At 49.8% G+C, this 26,398-nt stretch overlaps 2 protein-coding genes across 2 annotated transcripts in view; both read right to left on the reverse strand.

Annotated features, from left to right (window-relative positions):
- LOC136963296 (ephrin-B3-like) overlaps positions 1-10,341 on the reverse strand; it is a 22,998-nt gene extending 12,657 nt beyond the window's left edge. Inside the window, exons 1-2 of the mRNA XM_067257388.1 lie at positions 10,193-10,341; positions 8-303 (exon numbers count right to left, since the gene is read on the reverse strand). Of these exons, the coding sequence (XP_067113489.1) occupies positions 8-303; positions 10,193-10,341 (445 nt within the window). The remainder of the gene's footprint in view (positions 1-7; positions 304-10,192) is intronic.
- Positions 10,342-11,736: 1,395 nt separating this feature from the next.
- gigyf1b (GRB10 interacting GYF protein 1b) lies at positions 11,737-26,080 on the reverse strand. Its single transcript, XM_067257062.1, has 25 exons — positions 25,810-26,080; positions 24,543-24,937; positions 24,342-24,406; positions 23,691-23,820; positions 23,213-23,308; positions 22,631-22,745; positions 22,430-22,535; positions 21,779-22,005; positions 21,233-21,447; positions 20,863-20,998; positions 20,575-20,733; positions 20,300-20,448; positions 19,928-20,183; positions 19,411-19,610; positions 19,144-19,241; positions 18,743-18,843; positions 18,551-18,621; positions 18,314-18,448; positions 17,917-18,108; positions 17,606-17,781; positions 17,325-17,485; positions 16,772-17,007; positions 15,964-16,072; positions 12,898-15,801; positions 11,737-12,571 (listed from the first exon to the last, which is right to left on the reverse strand). Exons 3-24 carry the CDS (start codon positions 24,374-24,376, stop codon positions 15,734-15,736), a joined length of 3,171 nt encoding a protein of 1,056 aa, XP_067113163.1. The 5' UTR covers positions 24,377-24,406; positions 24,543-24,937; positions 25,810-26,080; the 3' UTR covers positions 11,737-12,571; positions 12,898-15,733.
- Positions 26,081-26,398: the final 318 nt, after the last annotated feature.

The following is a 26,398-nucleotide window of genomic DNA, read 5'->3' on the forward strand; positions in this document are numbered from 1 at the left end:
CACTCACCGATGATGTAGTAGTCCTGGAGGCTCTTGAACTCGTGTCCCCAGAGGTTGGGGGAGAACTCCTGGAACTTGATGGTGAAGCGCATGTCGCTGGCGGGCTTGTCGCAGGTGAGCAGCAGGTTGGGGGGGCCCATGACCTCACAGCGGTCGGCCTGCTCGCGCGTGGACACCAGGTACAGCTTGTAGAACTCGTACTCGCTGGTGGCCCGGGGCCCCGCTGGACTGGACGAGGGGCAGATTAGGTCCAGACGGTCCCCTATCTGGGGGTAGAGCACGTAGCCCCGGTCGTCCCCGAACCTGCCAGGGACAGATACGGAGGAGAGAGGGGGAGAGAGGGAGGGAGTGAATAGAGAAGAGAGAGTGGGAGAGAGAAAGAGAGAGTGGGAGAGAAGGAGAGAGGTGAGGAAGGTATCCATAGAAACGAGTGATTGATAGTGTGGTATTTACCCCTCTGTCTGTCTGACGGCTTGTGTTTGGTGAGGACTCTCCTATATTCATGGCATCATTCACAGACTCGCCCCCACACGGACTCGGGAAGCAGGAGATGCGATAGAACAGGTGTGTGTGTGTGTCTTTGTGTGCGTTTACTTGGTGTGTGTGCACATGCTTGCGTGTTTGTGAGGAGGCCTCTAGTCTATGTGTGTCTTTGCATGTGTCTTGACATGGTGTGTGTGTGTGTATGTGTGGTATTGTCTGTGTGATTTATGTAAGTGCACATGTGTGTGTGCGTGTTCAGATGAAAGACTGTAAGTCTTTGCATGTGTGTGTTGGTGTGGTGTGTGTGTCAGAGTGTGTGTGTTGGTTTGCAGTGTGTGTGTCAGAGTGTGTGTGTTGGTTTGCAGTGTGTGTGTCAGAGTGTGTGTGGTGTGTCTTAGTAAGGAGGACTTTCTCCTTTGAGACCCCTCCAGTGATAGCACACATTATTCCATCATTCAGAGGAGTCCCTTATTGAAACTGTCTCCGGACTGAATACAGATCAGGCCTTGTGGAGATATCACTTTCAGCAGCGTTAACCAGACCAGACCACAACCCTCTCTGCAGAGAGGAGAATAGACCAGAGGAAAGATAGGAGAGAAAGAAATTCACACCCAGCAGGCCAGCAGTGATGGGTGGATGAGGCCTGGATGAGGTCTACAGAGGGATAATGCTGGATGAGGTCTGGACGAGTTCTTAAGACTGGGAAGACCAACCAGTGGAGTTCTATATAGAATGATGTCGTTGGATGAGGTTTGCATGAAGTCTACAGACTGGGATGATGCTGTTGGATGAGGTTTGGATGAAGTCTACAGACGAGGATGATGCTGTTGGATGAGGTTTGGATGAAGTCTACAGACTGGGATGACGCTGTTCTGTTTGCATTCACAGTGACAGCAGATAGCAGCAGAGCATAATGTTTTAAAACACATTTTCATGGACAGCTAATCCCTGTAAATGTAACGCTAATCCACAGCATGGATCCACACTAATAATCCTTGGGTCAATTATGCAGCTATGGTTTATGTTTTTGTTTCTAATACGACTTCTCAGCCCTCCGGGATTTGGGCGGAGGTCTTTGTAGTGTGTCCGGACCTCCACTGTGAATTCCGTCTAATTCCTGCTAAACCCCCACGTCTCACAGAGGACGCCTTCAATTTACTGGGAATTCACGGATCCGTCCAAACACCCCCTCCACACACACACACACACACACACACACACACACACACACACACACACACACACACACACACACACACACACACAACACACACACCTGGGATCCTTACGAGCCAGAACCACAAGGTCATCTGAGCGTCACAAAAATGTCAACCCCCCTCCCCTCACCACAAATGACATTTGATCACAGAGCGGGAACGCCATCACCATCGCCGCCTCCACCACGCTGCTCTCTCCCCCGCCTCCTGCCTCTCCCCTCCCTCCCTCCCTCCCTCCCTCCCTCCCTCCCTCCCTCCCTCCCTCCCTCCCTCCCTCCCTCCCTCCCTCCCTCTCTTTCCTCCTCTCTGCCTCCTCCCTCCCTCCTTCTCTTTCCTCCTCTCTGCCTCCTCCCTCCCTCCCTCGTCTTTCATCGTCTTCCCTCCCTCCCTCTCTTTCCTCCTCTCTGCCCCCTACCTCCCTCCCTCCCTCCCTCCTTCTCTTTCCTCCTCTCTGCCTCCTCCCTCCCTCCCTCCTTCTCTTTCCTCCTCTCTGCCTCCTCCCTCCCTCCCTCCTCCTCCTCCTTCTCTCCATCTCCACCCTCCCTCGTCTTTCCTCCTCCCTCCTTCGCTTAACCCTTGTGTTATCTTCGGGTCATTCTGACCCATCAGTCATTGTGACCCACCGTCGTATTGTGACAACTTTACCGCATACAAAAACAAAGTGAAGCATTTTCTTTTAACCGTTGGGCTGTCTCAGACCCCCCACATTGCAAAGGTTAAAAGATTTTTATTTTTTATTTTTTTTGCATTGGGTATAATTGGGTAAACACAACGATGGTTCGTTGTGAACCTTTGGGTCATGTGACCCGAAGGCAGCACAAGGGTTAAACCAAGACCTGTGATAAAAAATAATACTGCAGGGCAACGATAACATCTCAATTACAGCAGAGCTTAGTGCAGAACAGAGATACCTGCTGAGGATGCCCTGGTCTCCTTCATCTGTACCTCAGTATCTCCACAGATCTCTCTTTCTCTCTCCTTCCTAATGTCACCGTTCCCATGACGGACCCTTCAAGTGGCCAATCAGGCGTGTGTGTGTCTGTGACATTTCAACACATGTGACATAACTGATTAGGGAGAGAGAGGGGCAGCGCTGTCAGACGCAAGTCACAACTGAAGCCAGACTCACATCCTCAAACTACAGCCCAGAGCATCAAACAGCCACGAGGTTCCCCCCGGGTCAGCAGGGTCTAAACCACTCACTTAGAGCTTATTGTTGTGGTACACAAAGTCTGGCTTTGAGTGTATAAGAAGACCTGGTAAGAGTAAAAAAAATTCAAGGTTCGGAATTTCAAGTTGCTCAAATTCAAACAGTAATATTAAGATCCCAATAATTGTATTAAAAAAATTCAAGCTTCAGAAATTCAAAAAGAACAAAATTCAGGCTGCTCAAATTCGAAAGGTAAAATTCAGATCCCAAAAATTTGAGCTGGAAAGATTTGAGCCAAAGAAATTTGAGGTGAAAAAAATTTTGCCGAACGAATCCAGATTCCAACATCCGGAATACCAAAGATAGGGAAGGCAATAGAGTACCAATATTAAGTATTCAATGCCAAATTTAAAATATTGTCACTGATTTGCTTCCATATAGCGCACAAGGTTCCCGCAAACCCTTCACTCCTTTTAAAATTCGATCTTAAAACCTGACTTTTCAATTACTTTAGCATTTCTACTCTTGCCAGCGTTCTTTTAAAAGTCGGTCTTAAAAAACGTATTTTCAATTTGTTTAGCATTGCTACTTTGTCAGCGTCTATGAAAACAAGGAAGTGGTATTTCGATTGGTTCTTTTTAAGCCCCATCATAAATGATGCATCATGATAGCATATGTATTTCGACTATAAATATCCCATGTATTCTGGCCAAAATGAATCTGTCTCGGGAGTGCTTACACAGGGGTTGAGGGGAGGGCAACTTTGACTTCCCATTTCAATCTGTGAGCCCGTATTAGAGACACATTCAACACTGATATCTACCTCTTGAAAACAAGTCTGTCTTCAACCTCCTTCCTCTTCTGTAAGTCTGTGAGAGAGGAGCTGTTGCTGTCTGTTTTATTTACAGCTTTGTTACCCGCCTGTTTCACCATCTCTGGATGTACACCCCACTTGACACAAATGTGAATGAAACTCTCTCTCCTTGACACCCTGCTTTCTGTCTCAGTGGTCAGGTTGGAGCTACGTATGTGTGTGAGTGTGTGTGTGTGTGTGTGTGGTGGGGGTGACCATTCATGCTGCGGGCTCTAATTCCCTCCCCAGCACCAGAGTGTGCTCTGCAGGTTCTCTTTGGGCACGTACCAGGAAGCACCAGGTACCCTCCAGCTCTCAGCCAGCTCACTGGGCCAGGCTGGACCCCACCAGTACGACACACAGACCCGTGGTGTGTGTGTCTGCAGGTTTGTGTGTGTGTGTGTGTCTGCATCCGATCGGTACTACACAAGCTTCCAGTACTTCCTCAGCTTAAGAGTGCAACCTGGGACCAGTACCCACCACCATGGTCTGATTGGACCAGCCCAGTCCCTGCCCACCCGGGAATGGCAGTGCTGCTTTTGAAGCAGAACCAGGCTTCCATGGTCACATGAGTGCGGAATGCAATCCCGGGCCTCAGCTAACTAGCGAGAGTTAGCCTGGCTGATTTGCGAGACGTTTTCTGCCTGACAACCCGACATTCGGAAAGGTCACAATGGCAGTCGATCAGTCCCCTGAGAAGAGACAGACAGCCTCCCAGAGACGTGAGAGGACACGGGGAGCTGGGGACACAGAGCCCAAACCCAGACCGGCTAAGTGAGTGGTGCTCCATGTGAAGAGCCCCCTTAGTGTGTCTCTGAGCTGGTATCAGTGTTGGTTAATGAGCTAAGGGCTGACAGATAGCAGCTACATTCCTGGATGCTGACTCACAGAGCATCGAAAACGGCTCCTGACAGCAGAGTCATCGAATGCTCCCGTGGGGACAAACACTTTAACAAAGGTCAGTCTTTTGTAGCGGGAGGGTCGGAAGCACTGAAGCTGGGAGGCTTGGGGTCGTAACCCTCACCTGGGAGGCTTGGGGTCGTAACCCTCACCTGGGAGGCTTGGGGTCGTAACCCTCACCTGAGAGGCTTGGGGTCGTAACCCTCACCTGGGAGGCTTGGGGTCGTAACCCTCACCTGGGAGGCTTGGGGTCGTAACCCTCACCTGGGAGGCTTGGGGTCGTAACCCTCACCTGGGAGGCTTGGGGTCGTTCCTTCTCCACATTAAAAACCAAACATCAAAGAAGGGATCACAAGGCTGATTAATGTAAAGAGGGACTACAAATATCTTTCAGAGGACAAGAACAGGTAGTACTTAGAGAGAGAGAGAGAGAGAGAGAGAGAGAGAGAGAGAGAGAGAGAGAGAGAGATGGACAGAGAGAGAGAGAGAGATGCACAGAGAGGAGAAAGACAGATGGACAGAGAGAGAGATGGACAGAGAGAGAGAGAGAGAGAGCGAGAGAGGGGAAGGAAGAAAGAAAGGAGAAGGGGACGGGGAGAGAGTGAGAGAGTGAGAGAGAGAGAGAGAGAGAGAGAGAGAGAGAGAGAGAGAGAGAGAGAGAGAGAGAGAGAGAGAGAGAGAGAGAGAGAGAGAGAGATGGAAACTGATAGACACAGAAGGAGAAAGTAGGAGAGAAAATAGAAGAAACCACCTCCTTGCTCCTTTGTCTTGCTCTTTGCAATGGCTCCAGTCATCACACATACATTATTTAATATTTTGAGAGCAGCAAATTCATGAGGGGCCATAGATGACATACGATAAATCTGAGACAAGGAAGGAAATAGGGCTAGCTGTGTTCAAGAGAAAACGATGCTCAATTAGGTGAATGTAGGAAGGGGAATGTGGCCCTTGTTTGTTAAAACAACTACACGTCCCTGGCAAAATCTATTTGTTCATGTCTGTTCTCCCTGCTGACACGGTGGTTTGGACCCCATGCCCTTCTTCTTTCTACGCTCACCAATTACCCACAATGCTCCGCAAAGCAAGCACACAGAAATATTATTCATGCCACTTAACCTTTATAAGAGAGAGGCAGAGAGGAAAGGGGCAAACGGAGAGAGGAGAGGCAGAGAAACAAGAGAGGAAGAACAAGCAGGAAATAACATCAAAAAATGAGTGAAGGATCAAAGAAGCAGAAGAAATTTGTACGAAAAACAACCGTGACCTCTCAAGACACTGACGGGAATAGCAGAACTTTCCGTTGTGTCGTCGGGGGCAACATCATCCGATGTTCTCCGCCTCACAGTGAAACCATCATCAATGCCGCCTTAAGACTGCAATTACTCCATTCAACACAGCTCACTCTCGTGCCCTGCCAAGGCTTTGATAGCCTGCCAGGGACACACCTTTGAAATTGAAATGGATGTAAAAATGACAAGGACAGTGAAAAGATTCCGGCGTGCACTTTGGTGGCTGTGTGAATCAATGAGCGCTGACATGATGCCGTACGTGAGCTTGATCCATCATCAGAACGTACACAAGCGAACGGCGAAGCTGATTGGCTGCTTTATATTTACATTTAGTCATTTAGCAGACGCTCTTACCCAGAGCGACTTACAGTAAGTACAGGGGCATTCCCCCCGAGGCAAGTAGGGTGAAGCGCCTTGCCCAAGGACACGTCATTTTTGCACGGCCATGAATTGAACCGGCAACCTTCTGATAATAGCCAAATTCCCTAACCATTCAGCCATCTGACCCCCCCCCCCCCCTATATATCATGAATCATTAATTGGATTTCTCGTCAACTTTGACTTCACTCCCTCCCACAACCCATAGATGATGAGAACTCCGGTTCATCTCAGTTATTTACATTCTCCTACCCCCAAGTCTTCCTCTCCAGAAACACACATATACAATTATTTATACAATTATTACCCTGCTCCAAAATATGAAAACATCCCAGGGGAAGTTTGATCTGTGGGTGGGTCTGGTTATGTGCCTGGAAATGAATCTGTCTCCACCTGAGATGATGAGAAGTTCACTCTGAGCATGTTTGCACTGTGAATGAGTCATCTCTGCATCTCAATATTAATTGAGCCAAGATGTCAACTATGTTACATTGCTCAAACTGAGTGTTTGATGAAGATGGCGCATGAGACAGAGAGAGAAAAGGAGAGAGAGGGGGGGGAGAGAGAGAGAGAATAATCCCCACACAGACTGCTTTGTTGCTTTGTTGCCTGACACTGGACTGCTCCACTCCAGTGGTTTATGAGGAGTGTGTTGTGTTGAAGGATTATCCACCCTCACGCTTGCACCCCTAATCTGAGGTCAAGTGGTACGGCTTCTTTTGGAACCATTTCTAAAGTCACTTTCGGAGAAGTCCGCAGAAAACTTTCTTTGTGGACGTTTGGTTTGGTCTGGCAGACGGCATACCTTGGCTCATTGGCAGGCAGGTTTGCCCATGGCGGGCGGGGCACAGGGCATGGGGCCCCATGGTACCTGCCCTCGACCATGTTTAGTCTCCACACTTCAATCTAGTCTGTCTGTTTATTAAATATTTAGTCTAAGAAAACCCATGCTACTAACACATAAGCAGTCAGGCACTTAAATACAGTAGACTGTATAACACTGCACACACACGCACACACTCACCTACACACACTCACCTACACACACACACACGCACACACAAACACACACACAGTTGCCCTGGTCTATCAACGCCTTCTGAGGACATGGTCTGAATTGTTCCAAAGATAAACAAACAAGATTTTGTAAACAACTTTGTCCAGACATCAAGAGACTGGTAAAACACACATCTCTACACAACACCCCCAAACTGTGCAACACACTCCTGAGAGTCGGTCTTGCGCCAGGGAGGGATCTCTCCTGCTGGGGCAAGAGGGGTCAGGGTGGTAGGAGGTGCTGGAGGCTGGGAAGAGCGGAAAAGCGTAACACCAACCATTCATTCAGTTCATTAAACTGTCTCCCCGCAGCCCTCCCCACAGACCCTCCCCACAGACCCTCCCCACAGACCCTCCCCGCAGCCCTCCCCATAGACCCTCCCCGCAGCCCTCCCCATAGACCCTCCCCACAGACCCAATCTCCGCTTCTTTTGTCTTCGCCCAATCTCGAAAAACGTTTTAATCGAAAACGCTTAGCCCAGTTAACCAGGCTTTTATCTTTAGCCAATTAGCGGGCAGTTTATTAAATATTGAGCAGGCTGTTAGGATTAATTTTTAATGCACATTTGGGGGGCAGAGAGTTGTAGAACAACACACCCCGGAGCGACGGACATGGACAGTCTGCCGTCAGTAACGCTCACTGTCCTCTTTAAGAAGCCTACCAGACACAGCTGGGCAAGTCAGCGCAGCCCCATTATGCTAACCCAGCACACTCAAACTCCACTAGTATTGTCAGTAGCACCGTCATAGCATGCTAACCCAGCACACTCAAACTCCACTAGTATTGTCAGTAGCACCGTCATAGCATGCTAACCCAACACACTCAAACTCCACTAGTATTGTCAGTAGCACCGTCATAGCATGCTAACCCAGCACACTCAAACTCCACTAGTATTGTCAGTAGCACCGTCATAGCATGCTAACCCAGCACACTCAAACTCCACTAGTATTGTCAGTAGCACCGTCATAGCATGCTAACCCAGCACACTCAGACTCCACTAGTATTGTCAGTAGCACCGTCATAGCATGCTAACCCAGCACACTCAAACTCCACTAGTATTGTCAGTAGCACCGTCATAGCATGCTAACCCAGCACACTCAAACTCCACTAGTATTGTCAGTAGCACCGTCATAGCATGCTAACCCAGCACACTCAAACTCCACTAGTATTGTCAGTAGCACCGTCATAGCATGCTAACCCAGCACACTCAAACTCCACTAGTATTGTCAGTAGCACCGTCATAGCATGCCAACCCAACACACTCAAACTCCAGTGTAATCAGCACCACCCAAACACACTCAAACTCCACAAGGATGGGAGACTTGTTGGTCAGCACCGTCCCAACATTCAAACCCAATGCACTCATCCACTAGCATCAAACTCCCCTTCCCATGCCCACAACCTGAGGTTTATCGACAGAAAGGTGCTTTTTAAACAAAAGCCCAAAGGTCTCTGTCACCTTGGTTACAGTGAATAGTTTGTGAAAAAGTACAAATAACCTGATTGTTCAGTTCACCTGAGTTAGTGATTGCTAGCTCTGCTTCACAAGCCACATCGTCACATATTTAGAAACCTAAACCTTTTCTATCTTCATTCTATCTGTGAGTGTACAAATAGAAGTAGGCCTAGTATTTTTCTCTTCAGCTAATCTATATGTTCACTTGAAGTCCAGTCAAGTATAAATCAACATTGTGTGAAAGTGTGTAAGTGTGTGTGAGTGTATGAGTGGGGGCGCGTGTGCATGACCTATGACTGGAGAAGCGCTGTTCAATAAACCGCGAGTAAGCATTTGACCTTTTAAAGATATTGGAAGCAGATTTGATTCCATTCGCATGAGAGAAACCTCATGCTCTTTCACTCTCTAACTTCTCAACTGATACGACTCTATTTAAACCTTAATGCTGTCAGGCCCTTACAGTAATGTTCCCTCTCCAATACAAAGTTGCACAGCCTGGAAAGCAATTTGAACCCGAGACAAATCGGCCTGTGGGTTTGATCTTCAAATCAAATCACTCAGTTCTCACAGATTTATTCATACAATATGTTTTATAGCGTGCTTGGGTTCCTCCAAATTCCTCATCCCAGAGAAGGGAAACGCTTCAGCTTCGATATAAAAATGGAAGCCAGTCTGTAGCTTATAGAGTTGAATAAATCCAGGCCAAATTCCCGTCCGTCTCATCATGTCCCCTTCGCGTGGATTCCAAACTCAGCGGGAATCTTGCACGCGGCGGGAGGGAGGCTCAAACACAGACTGCACGCACGCGACCCTTTATGAGCAGGCAGTCATGCGTGGAGACCACCCCTCTCTCACACAACCCGGACAAAATAACCGTTTGCCAAAAACACTGGCATTCCCACGCTTAACATCATCGAAACGCTGTTTGTTGGCCCAGAATAGGACATGGTCAAAAATGTCCCCAAATTTCCGGCCATTGACTTGGTTAGGCCTACTAAAACCAGCCAACTGATCATCTGTTGAATGTTATGGCTTTTTGACGAGACTGCAGTCTTCCTAGACAGACCAGCACTGCCAGTCCCTCACAACACAGCAACAAGTATCCTATTGGGACAAACCATGTTAGTCACAACGAGACATCAATTGTATATGGGCTAAAAGCGTAGCAATTATGTTACGGAGACTTGAAACAGGCAAATAGACCGGTTGTACAACCGGAGTAGCGGGTGGCATGCTCCACTACCAAAATAGCATCGGTGGCCGGAGTCCTCTGACAGTTGGCTTCGGGTGGCTAGGACAAGGTTTGACATTAGTTGGGGCGATAAGGGAAACCGATCATGTTTAATTTGAGGCATAACTTAAGGTCGAAATCAAGTTATCTGAAACATGGTTTAGACTAAGCCACTCACCTTTTGTTTAATGAATTCCAATAAATAGGCTCCATGTTGGCTGCCGATACACCCAGTAAATCCACAAGGAAGATCATTAGAAATCCTAATGAATTACCGCCGTCCTTTGGTGCAAAAGCAGTCCATGCCCCTCGACTCTCTGCTGCCATGATACCCCAATATAGGGAACGGAGATCCGTTCAGACAAAGAATCACCGTGGAGACTGCGAGCGAAGTTCACCAAATCCCTCGGAGCGCAAAGCTATAACGTGACTTCGCCAACCACATGCGGGGAAACGTCCACAAATCTACGGGGAACATTCACGGTACTGGCGTGGATGAGAGGTTATAGAACGTACTGTTTCAAGGCACAGCTAAATGTAGACTCTCGTTTGCGTGTCCAAGAACACTCATGATCCAATTGTTTCGATAAGGCCACTGCTGTCGTACCCTTTCAATCAGTGCACAACATCGAACAATGCGCCGAGACGTAACCTTCGTAAAGCGTTCGTATTAAATAGACATCCCTTTTCCAAACTCAAATAGTCAACCTTATCTAATAAAGTGTCGGACCGACCGCTTGCTCTGTGCCTGTATGTCCCTCTACACTGAATGCATCGTTCCCTGTTAGCGCATTGGATGTTGTCCATTCAAATGACAGAAGTTGAACGCGCCGTTCCGTGCTTACGAAGAAGCGGTTGACGCTCCTCGGTGACCGCCGTGCTATCACGGCTGTCTCCAAAAGCTACGCTGCTTTATTCTTATCGGCTCTCAATAGCATACAAACACCCGTCCCAGCGCAACTGCACGCTACAATGGCACCATCTTGGCCAGAGCGATGCCCAACTTCTAGTTAACTTTAAAAACGACAGGCTGCGAGGCGACTATCGTTATTTTCGCAGACAAACGTCAACTTATTGTCACTTAACCATTTGTTTAGAGTTGGGGCAGAGAGCGGCTCTGGGCATCTTCTCTCTACTCTCCATCCGTCCTTACAGAGAATGCGCTCGGGAGCGTGAGACATGACGAGAGGGAGGAGGGGGCTGTATGGAGTTCTGAGACGGGAGGCACATTCGATGAGTCAGAGAGGGGAGGGGGGAAACACGTTGGTAAGAGTCAGCTGTTGTTGTTTCAGCGGTGAGTTCTTTCTTTTCGTGATAAAATAGAGATCCAACTCCACCAACAGTTTAGTAGGTTATGGCCACGATACTGCTGAAATGTCCATATAGAATGCATCAACGGAAACTTTTTTTTACGATTTAGATCAATATGGCGCACGTGTACTTTGGAGCTTTATTATGGCTTTAAAACTTTCGCTTGTTGTCTATTGATTTGTCAGTGGCGCCAATATTTTACGACATCCTAGTCTCCACTTAGTGGGGAAGTACAAATCTTAGTTCGATGTTCAGTAAAACAACATTGCAGCTACACCGCCCCCATGTGGACGAGACCCATTACCACAGTATTTGAAAAAATAAATTCGTCCATCCTGACAAAAGGTAACAGATATGAACATCTGATGCGTTAGGATAAGTTGGGAAACAGTCGCGCAAATTTTTTTACATTTCACACCATTTTATTTATTTGTTAATTCTACACTTCTCTTTTTCAAAGCAAAACTATTTACATTGTTCATTCACATTTCAGTTGTAAAAGGGACAAAGTGTCTAACTAGACAGCAGACACCTCGATGTTGCATTTAAATTTCCAGATGTATTTTCACCAATTACTTTTTTTTTTTTAAGAAAAGGAACTAATCTCCCCACACAAATAGTTTCTTCTTTTACAATGTTCTATTAAAGGATGATTGGGCGATGGTCCTTGTGGACAGCTTTATATACAACTTAAGGCAAGAAAAAAAATCCAATAATGTGTCAAATCAACTATCAAACACAAAAAAAGTTCCGTATTTACAATCAGGAGAAGAAACTTGACAACCAGATATTTACACAGGTATGAGTTTGCATGTAAGTATGTGTGTGTGTGTGTGTACAGTGGATGAATGTAGGCGTGCTTTAGAATAACAGTGTGTGTGTGTGTGTGTGTGTGTGTGTGTGTGTGTGTGTGTGTGTGTGTGTGTGTATCGGTGTGTCGTCAAGAGTCCTATCCCCTGGTATTAGTTGATCAGCCTGGATTAGTCTCTCGTTGCCGGTTCAAATCCAGCGCTGAAGCAACGATGGTGCCAGAGTCACCTCCTGCTCTCTCCTGTTCCTCCTCTCCTCCCTGGAGCCAACAAGGAGCAACCCCAGCCTCTCAAGTCCAGCAGGAGGCTCACAGCCCCAGCCCCAGCCCCAGCCTCCAGTCCCAAGCCATCCAGGGGCACCCTCCAGCCTCGTGTCCCAGTTATCCAGGGGTGTGTGGCCAGCACCAAGACATCCTCCAGTCCTTACAGGTGGAGTCCTGTGGAGGAGAGGATATTATTAACAACCCATTACTGTGCAGCCCCAGGGCTAAGTGCCCCAGGGCTAAGTGCCCCAGGGCTAAGTGCCCCCAAGGGCTTATCAGAAGGATCTGTCCAGACGTCAGTATAAGTGGCCGACTTCATTAACTGGACAAGTCCTGAGCAACCCAATCATTTCTGATCTACACCCCCGGTAACAGCTACTAATTAGGCCGTCTGATCAAATCATTTATCCAGCTCCTGCCTGGGGATCAACCATCCTGGGTGGAGATCCCTATTGCAGTTACACGGTAAAATGGTGGAAACAAGGAGTTTGGTTTCTGACCTGGGTGGTGAGGCCAGGGACGCGGGCATGCCCTCGGCACAAGGCCCGTCTGGTCTCGCCGCACGCTCAGGACAGCGTCTCGCCGCACGCTCAGGACAGCGTCTCGCCGCACGCTCAGGACAGCGTCTCGTCGACCGCTCTCGTAACTCGACCAACAAAAGGTCGTCCTTGAGGAGTGCTGTCCTCTCGGAGAGCACGTAGAATGCAGTCCCACCAACATGTCCATTTCACCACAAGCAGTTCATTTTACGATAAGATGAATGCTCAAACAAAAATCAGGAGAAAAAACAAAAACTAAACCGTCAAGGCTGAACTGAGGACTTAAGCCCTTCTATGATCCACTGTCCAGTAGCTGAGGAGGATTTCCAAACAGATTCGAATTCCGTCACGTACATTACAAAAATATGTTTTTTTCTATTTCCTTCTCAAACTGATTTTCTGAATCCTTTTACAGTGATCTGTCCACGATCAATGAGCCTGCATAGGGAACCCCACGCCAACAGCTGACCAGTCACTGAGTATAGAGGTCCAGGATGGCCTGATTTCTAGTCCTTTCAAATCAGGCCTGGAAAGCGATGAGGAGAAACATCCGTCCCCTCCTTTGTCACTCACTCCCGCATCTCTCCTGGGAGAAGCCATGTGAAACTAACAGAACCACATAACATCTTGGTGAGAAAAATTGTCCATTGTCTTTTTTTGTTGTTAATTCCCATAATTTTTTTTCCGTAGCAGTTTTTTTTTTTTTTTTTTGTATAAAAAAATATAATCCAGACGCAGTATGAATAAAAATGGTTCAAGCGAGGATTGTTTCAGTTTGCAGATGAAGTACCAATCCTTTCCTCACGCCTCCATTCCTCCGGATCGTTGAAGTCGCAAACCACACATTCACAAAAATAGAAAACACAGACCAGTACTTGATTTGAGAACTACTGCTACATTTTTCCTTGACAGTTGTAGAACCTTGGTATTATGTTTTCAGTGAGTCCGTCACGTGTGCACACAGACACACACAAGATATAATGGCTGCCAATTTGTTAGATTTCCATTTCTCAGACAGTCTGTCTGTTGATAAACCCAACGTGTCGGATGCTCAGAGATGTTCTTCTGAGTCCAAGGCGTCTGACAAGGCAGTGTGTTCAGCGGCATGCAGATCTGTTACATGTACAGTATTTCACGTTCAGGGAATATTTCTTCCCTCTTAATCTCCTCAAATCCTTTTAGAACAACTCGTTTGAAGTGTCGATGAACTGTTCTACATGTCTTTCATTTTTGGAATACATTCATTTTTTTTTTTTTCTTATAAAGAAAAGAAAAAAAAAAAAAAGTTCAAAGAAGAACAAGAAACACAATATGAACAATATACAATAATGTAGCAGCCTCAAAAGTGCTCCATATACCAAGTCCAAATACTTTTCACTTTGTTTTAGAAGTCATTCAAACATTCGATTCAGACGTAACAAAAAAAAAAAAAAACAGAGCTACTCTCAGAGTTCAGAATTCACACGCTTGCCGTGGCCAATCGCCTGCAAGACAACAGGTAACACAGACCAAAACACTGACACGAAGGTACAAGGCCACAACATGCCCTTGGGGGGGGGGGGGGGGGGAAGGGGGGGTTTCTCTCGGCTCCGCAACCACAACAAAGAGAACGAAGAGGTAAGGTGACAGGGCACTCTTACCGAGAGCGAAAGATTTTTCCGGATAGGGGCTGAACTGCAGCTGAATACACCAGAGGGGGGGGTGGGGTGGGGGGGGTCTACCTTTCATCCATAAGTCTGCTTCCAGACTCCCAGAGCCTTGAGGCACAGGGAGGACCGTGGAGGCAGTAAGCACCAATGACAAGAGTGGAGGCCAGCAAACACTCAGGCGTAAACAGGATTTCCAACATAGACCTTCGACCAGGCATTTCCTGTGTGGGGCAGGCGGGGGCGACGGAGGGGGGACGACAAAGCAAAATGGCGTACGTCCTCAAACTTTCATGAGCAGAACAGAACGCGCGCGCACACCGATTGGCTACCAATCATTCACTCTGACATGGGCAGAAATTGCATACATTCTTCCAAAAGTACAACAAAAAAAAGAAGAAAAAATGAATCTTTTTGAGAAAGATAACAATGGATAAAAGTAAAAACATGGCCTTTTATGCATCTCTGTAAGCAATAAAAAATTGTGCAGGCTGTAAATCGGCCACACAAGTACACTGGCGGTCACCGAACGTCTCCACGACGACCACCCAACTAACTACTCCTTTGTTTTTCTAAGTGCAAACCTTCAAGTTTTTTTATTTTCTTAATAAAATTCAGATTTGTTATAGCTTTACATTTTATATCGATTTAAAAAACAACAGTGTCTCTTTCAAAAAAGAATATACTCTCTAAAAAAAAACTACCGTTGTGAATCCCCAGATCTTCACCGCGACTGTGGAGGAGCCACCTTCAGATCCATACTAAAGACCTGTCTGCTTGCGCATCCTCAAGTATAGATTCATATTTGTAGACATTATAAATGCAACATATGCACATTTTGCATCCTAAAAATACAACAAAGAAAAGAAAAACAAAACATTAAAAAAACAAACAAAAAAAAAAACAGGCGAAACTTCATTTCAAATATTGAAACGCCCTGTTAGTAAAGTGCATTAGTTTAGTTTAAGGTGCTTAACTAAGTGCTGGAGGATCTCTCCTCCACCCTCCTTCTCCTCGGGGAGGGAGGGTGGAGGAGAACCTGCTTCACCTGCTCCTCGGCACATGGGCGCAGAGTAGCTCAGCAGTGCACATTCGTTGTGTGTGTGTTCCAGGTGTAAGGCCTCAGGTGGATTCAGGTAGATACGGCTGGATCAGTAATCCTCCACGGTTTCCATCTCCCCCAGGTTCATCCTGTCTCCGGCACCCAGGAACGAGTATCCTGAGAGAAAGAGAAGAGGGCAGGGTTCAGCCTCCTGGAGAAGAAGAGAGAAAGCCTGGGGTCCAGCAAGGCTGGGGAGAGGAGGGTAGGTCCAGAGGGCTGGGGAGAGGAAGAGAGAGGGGGGGGGGGGGGAGAGGAGGGTAGGTCCAAGGGGCTGCCTACCTAGGATGCTGGGGTCAGAGTGGAGCATCATGCTTGATTTCTTCTTCATCTTCCCTCCCTGGCCGTCATACAGGCCTCCCTTCCCCATCTGAGCAGCCTGGAACATGGACTACACCCACACACACACACACACACACACACACAGCAGGAAGAGGTCAACAACACAAAAGGTCAGTGTAACTCCGCCGTGGCTCCACGACTGAGGAGTAGGGAAATCCCAGTAGGTGCTGGGAGAGGGCTGGGGGTGCAGGCGGCTGGCGGGGGAGAGGAGTGAGACAGGGAGAGGGCTGGGGGTGCAGGCGGCTGGGGGGGGGGAGAGGGGTGAGACAGGGAGAGGGCTGGGGGTGCAGGCGGCTGGGGGGGGAGAGGAGTGAGACAGGGAGAGGGCTGGGGGTGCAGGCGGCTGGGGGGGGGGAGAGGGGTGAGACAGGGAGAGGGCTGGGGGTGCAGGCGGCTGGGGGGGGGGAGAGGAGTGAGACAGGGAGAGGGCTGGGGGTGCAGGCGGCTGGCGGGGGAGAGGAGTGAGACAGGGAGAGGGCTGGGGGTGCAGGCGGCTGGGGGGGGGGAGAGGGGTGAGACAGGGAGAGGGCTGGGGGTGCAGGCGGCTGGGGGGGGAGAGGAGTGAGACAGGGAGAGGGCTGGGGGTGCAGGCGGCTGGGGGGGGGGAGAGGGGTGAGACAGGGAGAGGGCTGGGGGTGCAGGCGGCTGGGGGGGGGGGAGAGGGGTGAGACAGGGAGAGGGCTGGGGGTGCAGGCGGCTGGGGGGGGGAGAGGGGTGAGACAGACAGGGAGAGGGCTGAGGGCTTTACCTGCAGAGGAAAGTTGTTCATCGACAGGCCAGCAACTTCTTTTGAAAGCTGCTGCACCTGCTGCTGCTGCTGTTGCTGCTGCTGTCTCTGGTGGTTGGCTTTCTGTTTGGCACGGCGCTCCAGGAACTGCTTGGCAAACTCTTTGGCTTCGACTGTGTCTCCCAGGTAGGAGCGGATGAAGTCATGAACCTCGTACGGAGACTCCACCTCCTTCAGGTAGGCCACGATGGTGGCCACTGTCCAGGGAGACACACACGGGTTAGACCAGGAGAAATTGTGTGTGTGTGTGAGTGCGTACCGTCCAGGGCGGAGGAGAAGCTGGTGTTGAGGGCGTGTGTGTGTGTGTGTGTGCGTACCATCCAGGGCGGAAGAGGAGCTGGTGGTGGAGGTGTTGAGGGCGTGTGTGTGTGAGTGCGTACCGTCCAGGGCGGAGGAGGAGCTGGTGGTGGAGGTGTTGAGGGCGTGTGTGTGTGTGTGTGTGAGTGCGTACCGTCCAGGGCGGAGGAGGAGCTGGTGGTGGAGGTGTTGAGGGCGTGTGTGTGTGAGTGCGTACCGTCCAGGGCGGAGGAGGAGCTGGTGGTGGAGGTGTTGAGGGCGTGCAGCATCTGCTCACACCAGGTGGTGAAGCCGTCCTGAGGCTGCTTGATGCCCTGCAGCAGCTTCAGCAGCTTGTCCTCCTCCTCCGTGCGCTTCCTCCGCAGCATGTACTGCTCGCTGCAGCATCACACACACAGGTTAATATGTACACACAGCATTCACACACACACACAAATCCTACTTTGTCGCACACATACAACCCCAAACCCCCCCCCCCTCTTCCCTCCCCCCTCGTACCTGAGCGAGGGGCTGCTGCGGCTGTTCTTCATGCCCATGTTGCGGAGGCTGTTCTGGTTCTTCAGGGCCTCCTCCCAGACGCTCATCCCTCCAGAGCTGCCTTTAGCCTCCATGCCCCCGCCCGACCACATGCCCCCAGCGCCCTCGCCCCACTGGCCCATCGTCAGGCCTCCGTGCTGCGACACACACACGGGTCAGTGCGGAACTTCACAACACCTCCTAAACCAACCCTGCTTCCACTACCTGAGTGTGTGTGTGAGAGCGTACGTGAGTGTGAGAGAGAGTGCATGTGTGTGTGTGTGTGTCCTCACCCTGTCTCTCTGCTGCTGGGCCCTCTGTTGCTTCAGCAGTCTCTCTGTCTCCAGCTCCAGCAGACTGAGGCTCTTTCCCGGCTTGGAGAGCCCCGAGGGGCCCCCGCCCCAGCCCCCTCCTGAGGGCCCACAGCCAGGGGCCTGGCTCTGCTGCAACAGCTTCATGATCAGCTCCTGCTGCTGGCGACACTGCTGGACACACACAGAGAGAGAGAGACTACTTAGACTGATGGAGAGAGACTACTTAGACTGATGGAGAGAGAGAGACAGAGATACAGAGAGAGAGACTGCTGGACACAAAGACTACTGCGCCTCCTTCAGGGAGAGAAGTGAATCTGGCTGGAAGACACACACACATCGCCTCACACACACCCCACCTCAAACACACTCCCAGTACCTGCTTCCGACGATACAGCTGCTCCTCCTCCTCCCTCCTCTTCTGCTCCTCCTGCTGCCGCCTCTTCTCCTCCCTCCTCTTCCTCTCCTCCTCCTCCCTCTTGGACCTGAGTTCTGCCTCGCGCCTGTCCTGGAGCTGAGCACGAGCAGAGGCAGGGTTAGAAGCAGAGGATGAGTCAGCATCAGAGTCAGCGGTCAGTCAGGGGTGAGGATGGGGGAGAGGGCGTGGGCCTCCTACCTTCTGAAGCTGCTCCAGGGACGGCCCCTGAGTGGAGTTACTCATGGTTAAGTCCCAGAGGCTGGCCTCACCTGCGATTGACGAGACACGCTCAGACCTCAAAAACAGAACTGGCGTTTGATGCTCAAAAGGAATGTGTGTGTGTGTGTGTGTGAGAGAGAACATCTCAGGTAGTGTTACTACTGGGTGTACCTGATGTTTGGGAGGCTGAGGTATGCACGTCCCACATGGACCCATTATCTGGAACCGACATTGACCTGTTCATCGAGGGCATCAGGCCAGACTCTCCACCCCTGCAGACAAACACGCATCAGTATTCTACAAGTACCTCCTAACACACACACACACACACACACACACACACACACACACACACACACACACACACACACACACACACACACACACACACACACACACACACACACACACACACACACACACACACACACACACACACACACACACACACACACACACACACACACACACACACACACACACACACACACACACACACACACACACACACACACACACACACAGCAGTGTGTAGGGGAGAGAGCAGAGAGAGAGAGAGGGGGGAGGGCTACCTGTTCATGTGCTGGAATCTCATCTGGAGTTGCTGGTACAACGCTGCAGTAGCTGCCTGCTCTAACTGCTTCTTCAACAGCTCCTGGTCCATGTTCCCCTGGGCAGAGACAACACGTCACACATTTACAATATCGAGATATCAATTTTATTGATATATCGCCCAGCCCTAACACACACCTGGAGCTCCTACGCACAACCACCAACACCATAACACACACACACCACTCACTCAGTAACACACACACACAGAGAGAGGTCTGACTCACAGTGGAGGCCCGGGGTGGAGGGGGCTGTCGTACCAGCAGGGGCGGTGGGGAGGGGCCGGGGGAGAAGGGGACACGCCCCCACATCTTGATGACGTCGCCCAGGGGCTGGAAGCCTTCGTCGCAGCCCCTCTTCACCAGCAGCGTCATGGTGAAGTAGCCCGCCTGGAACCACTCACACATCTCCACCGTGGAGAAGGGCCCTGCGGACACCACCAGCCAGGGAAAGGGTTACATCCACTGTTTTACATTTAGTCATTTAGCAGACGCTCTTATCCAGAGCGACTTACAGTAAGTACAGGGACATTCCCCCCGAGGCAAGTAGGGTGAAGTGCCTTGCCCAAGGACACAACGTCAGTTTGCATGACCGGGAATCGAACTGGCAACCTTCGGATTACTAGCCCGATTCCCTCACCGCTCAGCCAACAGACTCCCTGTATTACTGTGTGTGTCTATGTGTGTGTGTCTATGTGTGTGTGTGTCTATATGTGTGTGTGTTGGGGGGTGGTAGTGTGTATACCTTGGATCTCTCCCTGAGGGTCCTTGTAGAACCACTTCATGGCCGCCTCGCTGGAGAGGGGCAGGGCGCTGGCGGAGAGGGGGAGGGTGTGTCCGGAGGGGTGGGAGTGGGGGGCAGTGTGGGTCGCGGGGTGGGAGTGGGCAGCGGGGTGGGGGTGGGTGTGAGAGGAGAGGTTTCGGGCGTCCTGCAGGCCTTGAGTGAAGCACTCTTCCTCTAGAGAGGTGTCCTGGAGAGACGCCACCATCTTCTCAGCTTCCTGAGGGAGGTGAGGTGAATTATTTCAACCAAGCGTGTTGAGCATTTGACAGCAGACCCAAGAGATTGCAGGTTCAAATGGTCTCCCCCTGTGAGACCTCAGTATGGACTCCGTACCTGCTGCAGGTGCTTCATGCCCTCGTCCTCCTCTGCCTCCCCCGCGCTGGAGGAGAGAAGAGACGCAGCGAAGGAGGGAGGAGGCAGGAGGCCGGAGGACGTGGGGGGGTCTGGGCTAAGCTGGGCTCCACCGCCTGGAGATGAACCTCCTGGAGGAGAGAGAGAGAGAGGAGGAGGGAAAAGCAAACGGAGGCTCAGTCACCACAAACACATCCTCCGATCCGCAGTGACAGTGACAGCCAGGGGCCTAAGGGGGCCTGAGGGGGCCTGCGTACCGTGGTGGCTGGTTTTAGTGGGCTGGGAGACGGGCGCCAGGGCGGGCTCGGGGGCACATCGGCCAGGAGGAAGGTCCAGGCAGGGAGGGGCTGACAGCGCTGGGGGGGGAGGAGGGCTCCTGTGGGTGTCCTCTCCTTCACACACGTTTTTACTCTCTTCTGAGAGAGAGAGAGAGAGAGAGAGAGAGAGAGAGAGAGAGAGAGAGAGCGAGAGAGCCAATGTGTCATCAGAATGCTTTTGTATGGATTCTTAATCAGATTGAGGGGAGTGTAGGTGTGGACTCTCACCTTTCTCTGAGAAGTTTTCCTTGCTTCCCTGACAGGCCTCGCCCTCCTCTTCCTCCTCCTCCTCTTCCTCATCCTCTTCCTCCAACGCCCCAAACTCCAGCTCCTGGTCTTCAGGAATGGCGTCCTTCAAACCCTTCTGTCAGGACACACGGGCAGAACACACACTCAGAACAGCTCCACACACACTCAGAACAGCTCCACACACACTCAGAACAGCTCCACACACACTCAGAACAGCTCCACACACACTCAGAACAGCTCCACACACACTCAGAACAGCTCCACACACACTCAGAACAGCTTCACACACTCTCATAACAGCTCCACACACACACACACAGCAGTGCAAAACATCCCCCCTCCCCCTTACCTTAATACACATGAAGGCTCCAGAGGCGTCGAAGGTTCCCATCTCTCCGTCCTCCTCGTCGGTGCACCACTCAGGGAGGCCGTCCCTGTCGTCCTCCCCCCCCTCGCTGCCCCGGCGCCTACGCCCCCCGCCGCCCCCCTCGCCCTCGCGGAAGTCAAACTCGAACTTCCGGCGGCCGCCGTGGTCCCGCCAACCGGCTGAGCGAGGGCCTCCGTCTGGAGGTGCGAGAACACGGGAGTCAGGTGTCTGAGCGGTTAGGGAATTGGGCTAGTAATCATAAGGTTGCCAGTTCGATTCCCGGCTGTGCCAAATGACATTGTGTCCTTGGGCAAGGCACTTCACCCTACTTGCCTCGGGGGAATGTCCCTGTACTTACTGTAAGTCGCTCTGGATAAGAGCGTCTGCTAAATGACTAAATGTAAATGTAACACGTTACACACACACACGTCTTACGCTCCAACCCTGTTACTGGACAACTACCATCCTGTCTATGTGTGTGTGTGTGTGTGTATATACAGATGTGTGTGTGTGTGTGCATGCTCGTACCATCACGTCTGGACCCAGCGATCCTCCAGTTCCCCCCTGGCTCCGCCCCCTCCTCCTCCTCCTCCTGCTGCTGCTGCAGCTGCAGCTGCTGCTGCTGCTCCTCCCTCAGGCTGCGCCAGTTGTCGCTGTCGGCACGCCCAAACTCCTTCCTGCCCAGCGGACCCGCCTCCTCGAAGGCAGGGCGCACCACCTCACGCCTGATTGGCTTCTCAAAGCGCCGCTCACCTCTGAGAGACAGGACGTCGGTAGGCGGAGTCAGAAGTGGCCGTGTGTGTGGGGTGTCATGTCAGGTCTTAGGTGGAATATGGGAAGGTTTAGGCAACATCATAACGTTGGAAGTTTAGATTTCATGGGACCAGCAGGAACTCGTCACCTTAAGTAACAGATTTTGAATGAGCTAAAAGCTAATGGGAGCTAAGGACCAGGTTATAAAAAATTTGTTGTAAAAATCCATTGAATCTATTGACATTCAACATACTGACCACTGACTGCATAGACATAAATCCACTTATAGGCCAAATTTACCTTATCTTGCCATCCCATGTTGGTGTCCATGCAACTAAAAAACGCTAAGGCAAAAGAGCTAAGGCTCCTGGGTAATGAACTCCCTTCGTACACAGCTCCTAGTGAGGTAACAGGAAGTGAGGTCACCTGTCTTCCCAGCTCTGGCTGCGATGCACCTCTCGGCCGCGTCCGAATCCCACTTCCCCCTCCTCGGGTCCTCTTTGGTAGAACACACCATCGCCCCTTCCTCGTCCTGTAATCACACACACACAGCTCAACACCTGCTCTACTAGACCTTACACACAACACACGAGTGGCTCCTAGTGGACGGAGTCAGCGTGATCTCACCTCTGCCTCCTCGAATGCCTCCGCGGCCCCTGGCCACGCCCACAGGGGCGGCCCCACCTCCTTTTCCCATGAGCCTCAGCACGGCTACGCTGTTCACAGACATGGAGAAGTTCCTCTGGAGGGGAGCAACACGGAGGTTAGGAACCACAACACAGGAAGGACAGAGTGGGACAGACAGGGAAAGTGTCGATTAGAGTGAGGGCGAGGTTCAGGGTGAGGTTCAGGGTGAGGTTCAGGGTGAGGTTCAGGGCGAGATTCAGGGCGAGGTTCAGGGCGAGTTTCAGGGCGAGGTTCAGGGCGAGGTTCAGGGCGAGGTTCAGGGCGAGGTTCAGGGTGAGGTTCAGGGTGAGGTTCAGGGTGAGGTTCAGGGTGAGGTTCAGGGAAGGTTCAGGTGAGGTTCAGGGTGAGGTTCAGGGTGAGGTTCAGGGAAGGTTCAGGGTGAGGTTCAGGGTGAGGTTCAGGGTGAGGTTCAGGGAAGGTTCAGGGAAGGTTCAGGGTGAGGTTCAGGGAAGGTTCAGGGTGAGGTTCAGGGTGAGGTTCAGGGAGGGATCAGGGTGAGGTTCACGGAGGGATCAGGGTTACCTGTTCCTCCTCTGTGAGGGCGACCAGAGCCAGCGGCTGCACAGGCTCATCCTGCAGGATCGCAGCAAACTCCTTATCCTGCATGTCCTCTGGGACCTGCACAAACACACACACACACACACACACCATGTTATACCTCACACAAACACACACACACACACACACACACCATGTTATACCTCACACACACACACCATGTTATACCTCACACACACACACACACACACACACCATGTTATACCTCACACACACACACACACACACACACCATGTTATACCTCACACACACACCAACACACACACACACACCATGTTATACCTCACACACACACCAACACAATACTTTACATCACTCACACACACTGGCTGAGTCTATTTTTAATAAACACCATCTGAGAGAGATGTATGAAACTAATACCTGGTGTTTACAAAGCAGGCCGGCGTTTTATTAAAAAGCCCTCGTCGTACTGTAGCTTACCTTGTTATCTTTGATATAAAGTGCTAGCATCTCCTCGCGGCCATAGCGGTAATCGGCCAGCTTGGACTTTGGCATTGCTGGAGAGGTAGGGGGGGAGGTCATGTGGCCCCCTCGGGATAGTGCACGAAGCCTGGGAGAACCACAACAAGCATTAGAAACCACAAAAGATATTGTAAATTAGGGGTGGGGGGAAAAATCGGATTCACGTTTGAATCACGATTCAGTCTTCTAGCGATTCACATCGATTCACAAATTTATTTATTTATTTTTGTCATGTTATTTATTTTTTTAAGAATCAATTTCAATCTAATAGTGAGGTACCAAAAGATTCCCACCCCTATTGTAAATCCAACCCAACAACGTGCAGAAGAGCTGGTGAGTCGAGCGCATGGGGGTGGATGTGATCTGTACAGGATAGGTCGTAGCTCAGGGGGATGGATTCGGCTCAGTGGTTAGTGCATTTGACTGCAGACCAATAGGTCGCAGTCAAAAGCTTCCCACTGTGGGTCGCTTTGGATAAAAGTGTCTAGATAAAAGTGTCTGCTAAATGAATACATTACTGGGGCCAGCAGTGAAGCCACCTATTGTGTTTCTACCTTTTCTTATTATTATCATCATCATAAATTGTTATTAATATAAAAAGGAACTCACCATTCTGGGCCGAAGTTAAGAGTCTCTGCAGTCATACTCCTGTTTTGCCCAGGAGCTCAAGGCTTCTGTTGATGCAAGAAGGGCACTTTCATCACATCAAACACACAGCAAATATACTGCTGTCACCATCCACAAACTAGTAGCTGGAAATTCCACAAAATCAACCGATTCAGAGAGGAGATTTTAAACTTAAGTTCTTACCTTGTCGAAAGGATAGGATCAGTGTTGTCCTGATAAGATGTTAAAGGCTACTTGGTTGTTCTGTGTGCAGTGGTTTAGAGTCGGTGGGCTCTGGTCACAATTTAGCAACTCAGAGCTGATAGCTGCCAAGTTCAGAATTAGGGAACTGGGAATGGTGTCGGTGGAATGGCGAAATGTGACGTACGCTCCCTAAATCAAACGGGAACTAAGACTAGCACCAATAATTTCAATGATCGCGGTAAGATGACTTGATCATGATAATGACGGTGAGGCAGAAGTGTCAACGAGAGATGCACGGGAAGAGAACAGGAACTTCTTTCCAACTCCACTTCTCTCGATCCGTCCCCTGCCTGCGTTGTTTGAAATAGTATCTCTTCCTCCTCTCTTGCAAATACCTGTGAATGGAATGGAGGTGTTCCAAGATTCAAAATGTATCATTTCGTTGCTCGTGTCATTCAAAACTAGTCTTGCTAGCTAGACAGTAAATTGAATTAAATGTCGTGCCACAAGTTGCATGCAATAAAAGCGTTATATTTTAATTAGATACGGTACGGGAAATTTCAGAAATTCGGTCTAACTTTCGTTAACCTCCTATACAATCAAGCAATGGATTTAGCTTGCCATAAACGGCAAGCTAGCAAAAAAAAATATAAATAACGTTAGCTCACCACTAACGCATTCCCAACCCTGCTAGTGCCAGCACTTAATGTCCAAAATATATCTAAAAAGGTAATTACACGGGTAATATTAATTTGGCAACATACAGCCAACTATTGGCTAACAAAACAATAAACAATATATGGCTGCTTAGCTTCTATGCTGCAGAAGCGAACAGCTCAAGAGCTCTCAAACGATAACGTGGACAAAAAAAATCCACAGCGATACAAATATTTTAATTAGCTTAGTTAATTTACATACCACTTCACATGGAATGCAGAGATTTTGAAAAAACGATTTACGGAACCACTTTCTTCATGTACCAATTAGCTATCCCGCTACAGTACCGTACGGGCCCCGAGACCTAGCTAAACAACACGCACAGCCGCTGCAGCCGCAGCACTATTCCGTAACTTCAGCCCGATGTTTTGGCCTTGACAACACTGACTGTCTACAGCGAGTTAAGTAGCCAAGTTAGCTGGCAATGATGGCTGCACAGCGCATGGTTATTGTTACAACAACATACATTAAGAAGCATCTAGCGACCAAGCAAACATATTAAAGTCCTTTTCAATCAACATAATTGCAAGATATTTCTTTAGCATCTTACCTTTCGTTGCAGATGTATCACACTAGCTAGCCAGCTATGTAGCCAGCTAGCCAGCTGCAACCTCGCTAGGCGGTAGATGCAATTTTTTGTTGTTGATTAAATTGAAAAGTAGCTCAATTCAATTTTGTATAACATAGGCATGTATTTCTCTACAACCCATATATTTCCAAGTTCTCTCTTGCAACAGTATTGTACAGATCTTCAATCAACCACGTTTGATTAATTGTATTTTCTTCAGACCAACATTCGCTGCGAATATTTTTATAGCTCGCTTGCTCGTCTTGTTTGTGTTTGAGGAAAAATGGCCGTCTCCCGTGCATCGTTTGTGAAGCGGTGGCAGAACTGAAGATAGTGGGGAATTAGCGCCGCTTGACGTTCTGGAGTATATTTGCAACGTAATGTGCAAACCGACGGTGATTACAGGTACACACATTGTGTGGCTCATTAATCCTAGCTATTTGGGCGAGGGTAAACGGGTTACAATCGCAGTTTTGAAATAGTGATTGTATGTAATGGTTCCAAGTCCATGGACTATTATGCTCTATAGGCTATTATAGCAATGGCTAGATATGAACTACACGTTTACACC

The sequence above is a fragment of the Osmerus mordax genome, chromosome 19, assembly GCF_038355195.1.
Source record: "Osmerus mordax isolate fOsmMor3 chromosome 19, fOsmMor3.pri, whole genome shotgun sequence".
NCBI classification, from domain to species: domain Eukaryota; kingdom Metazoa; phylum Chordata; class Actinopteri; order Osmeriformes; family Osmeridae; genus Osmerus; species Osmerus mordax.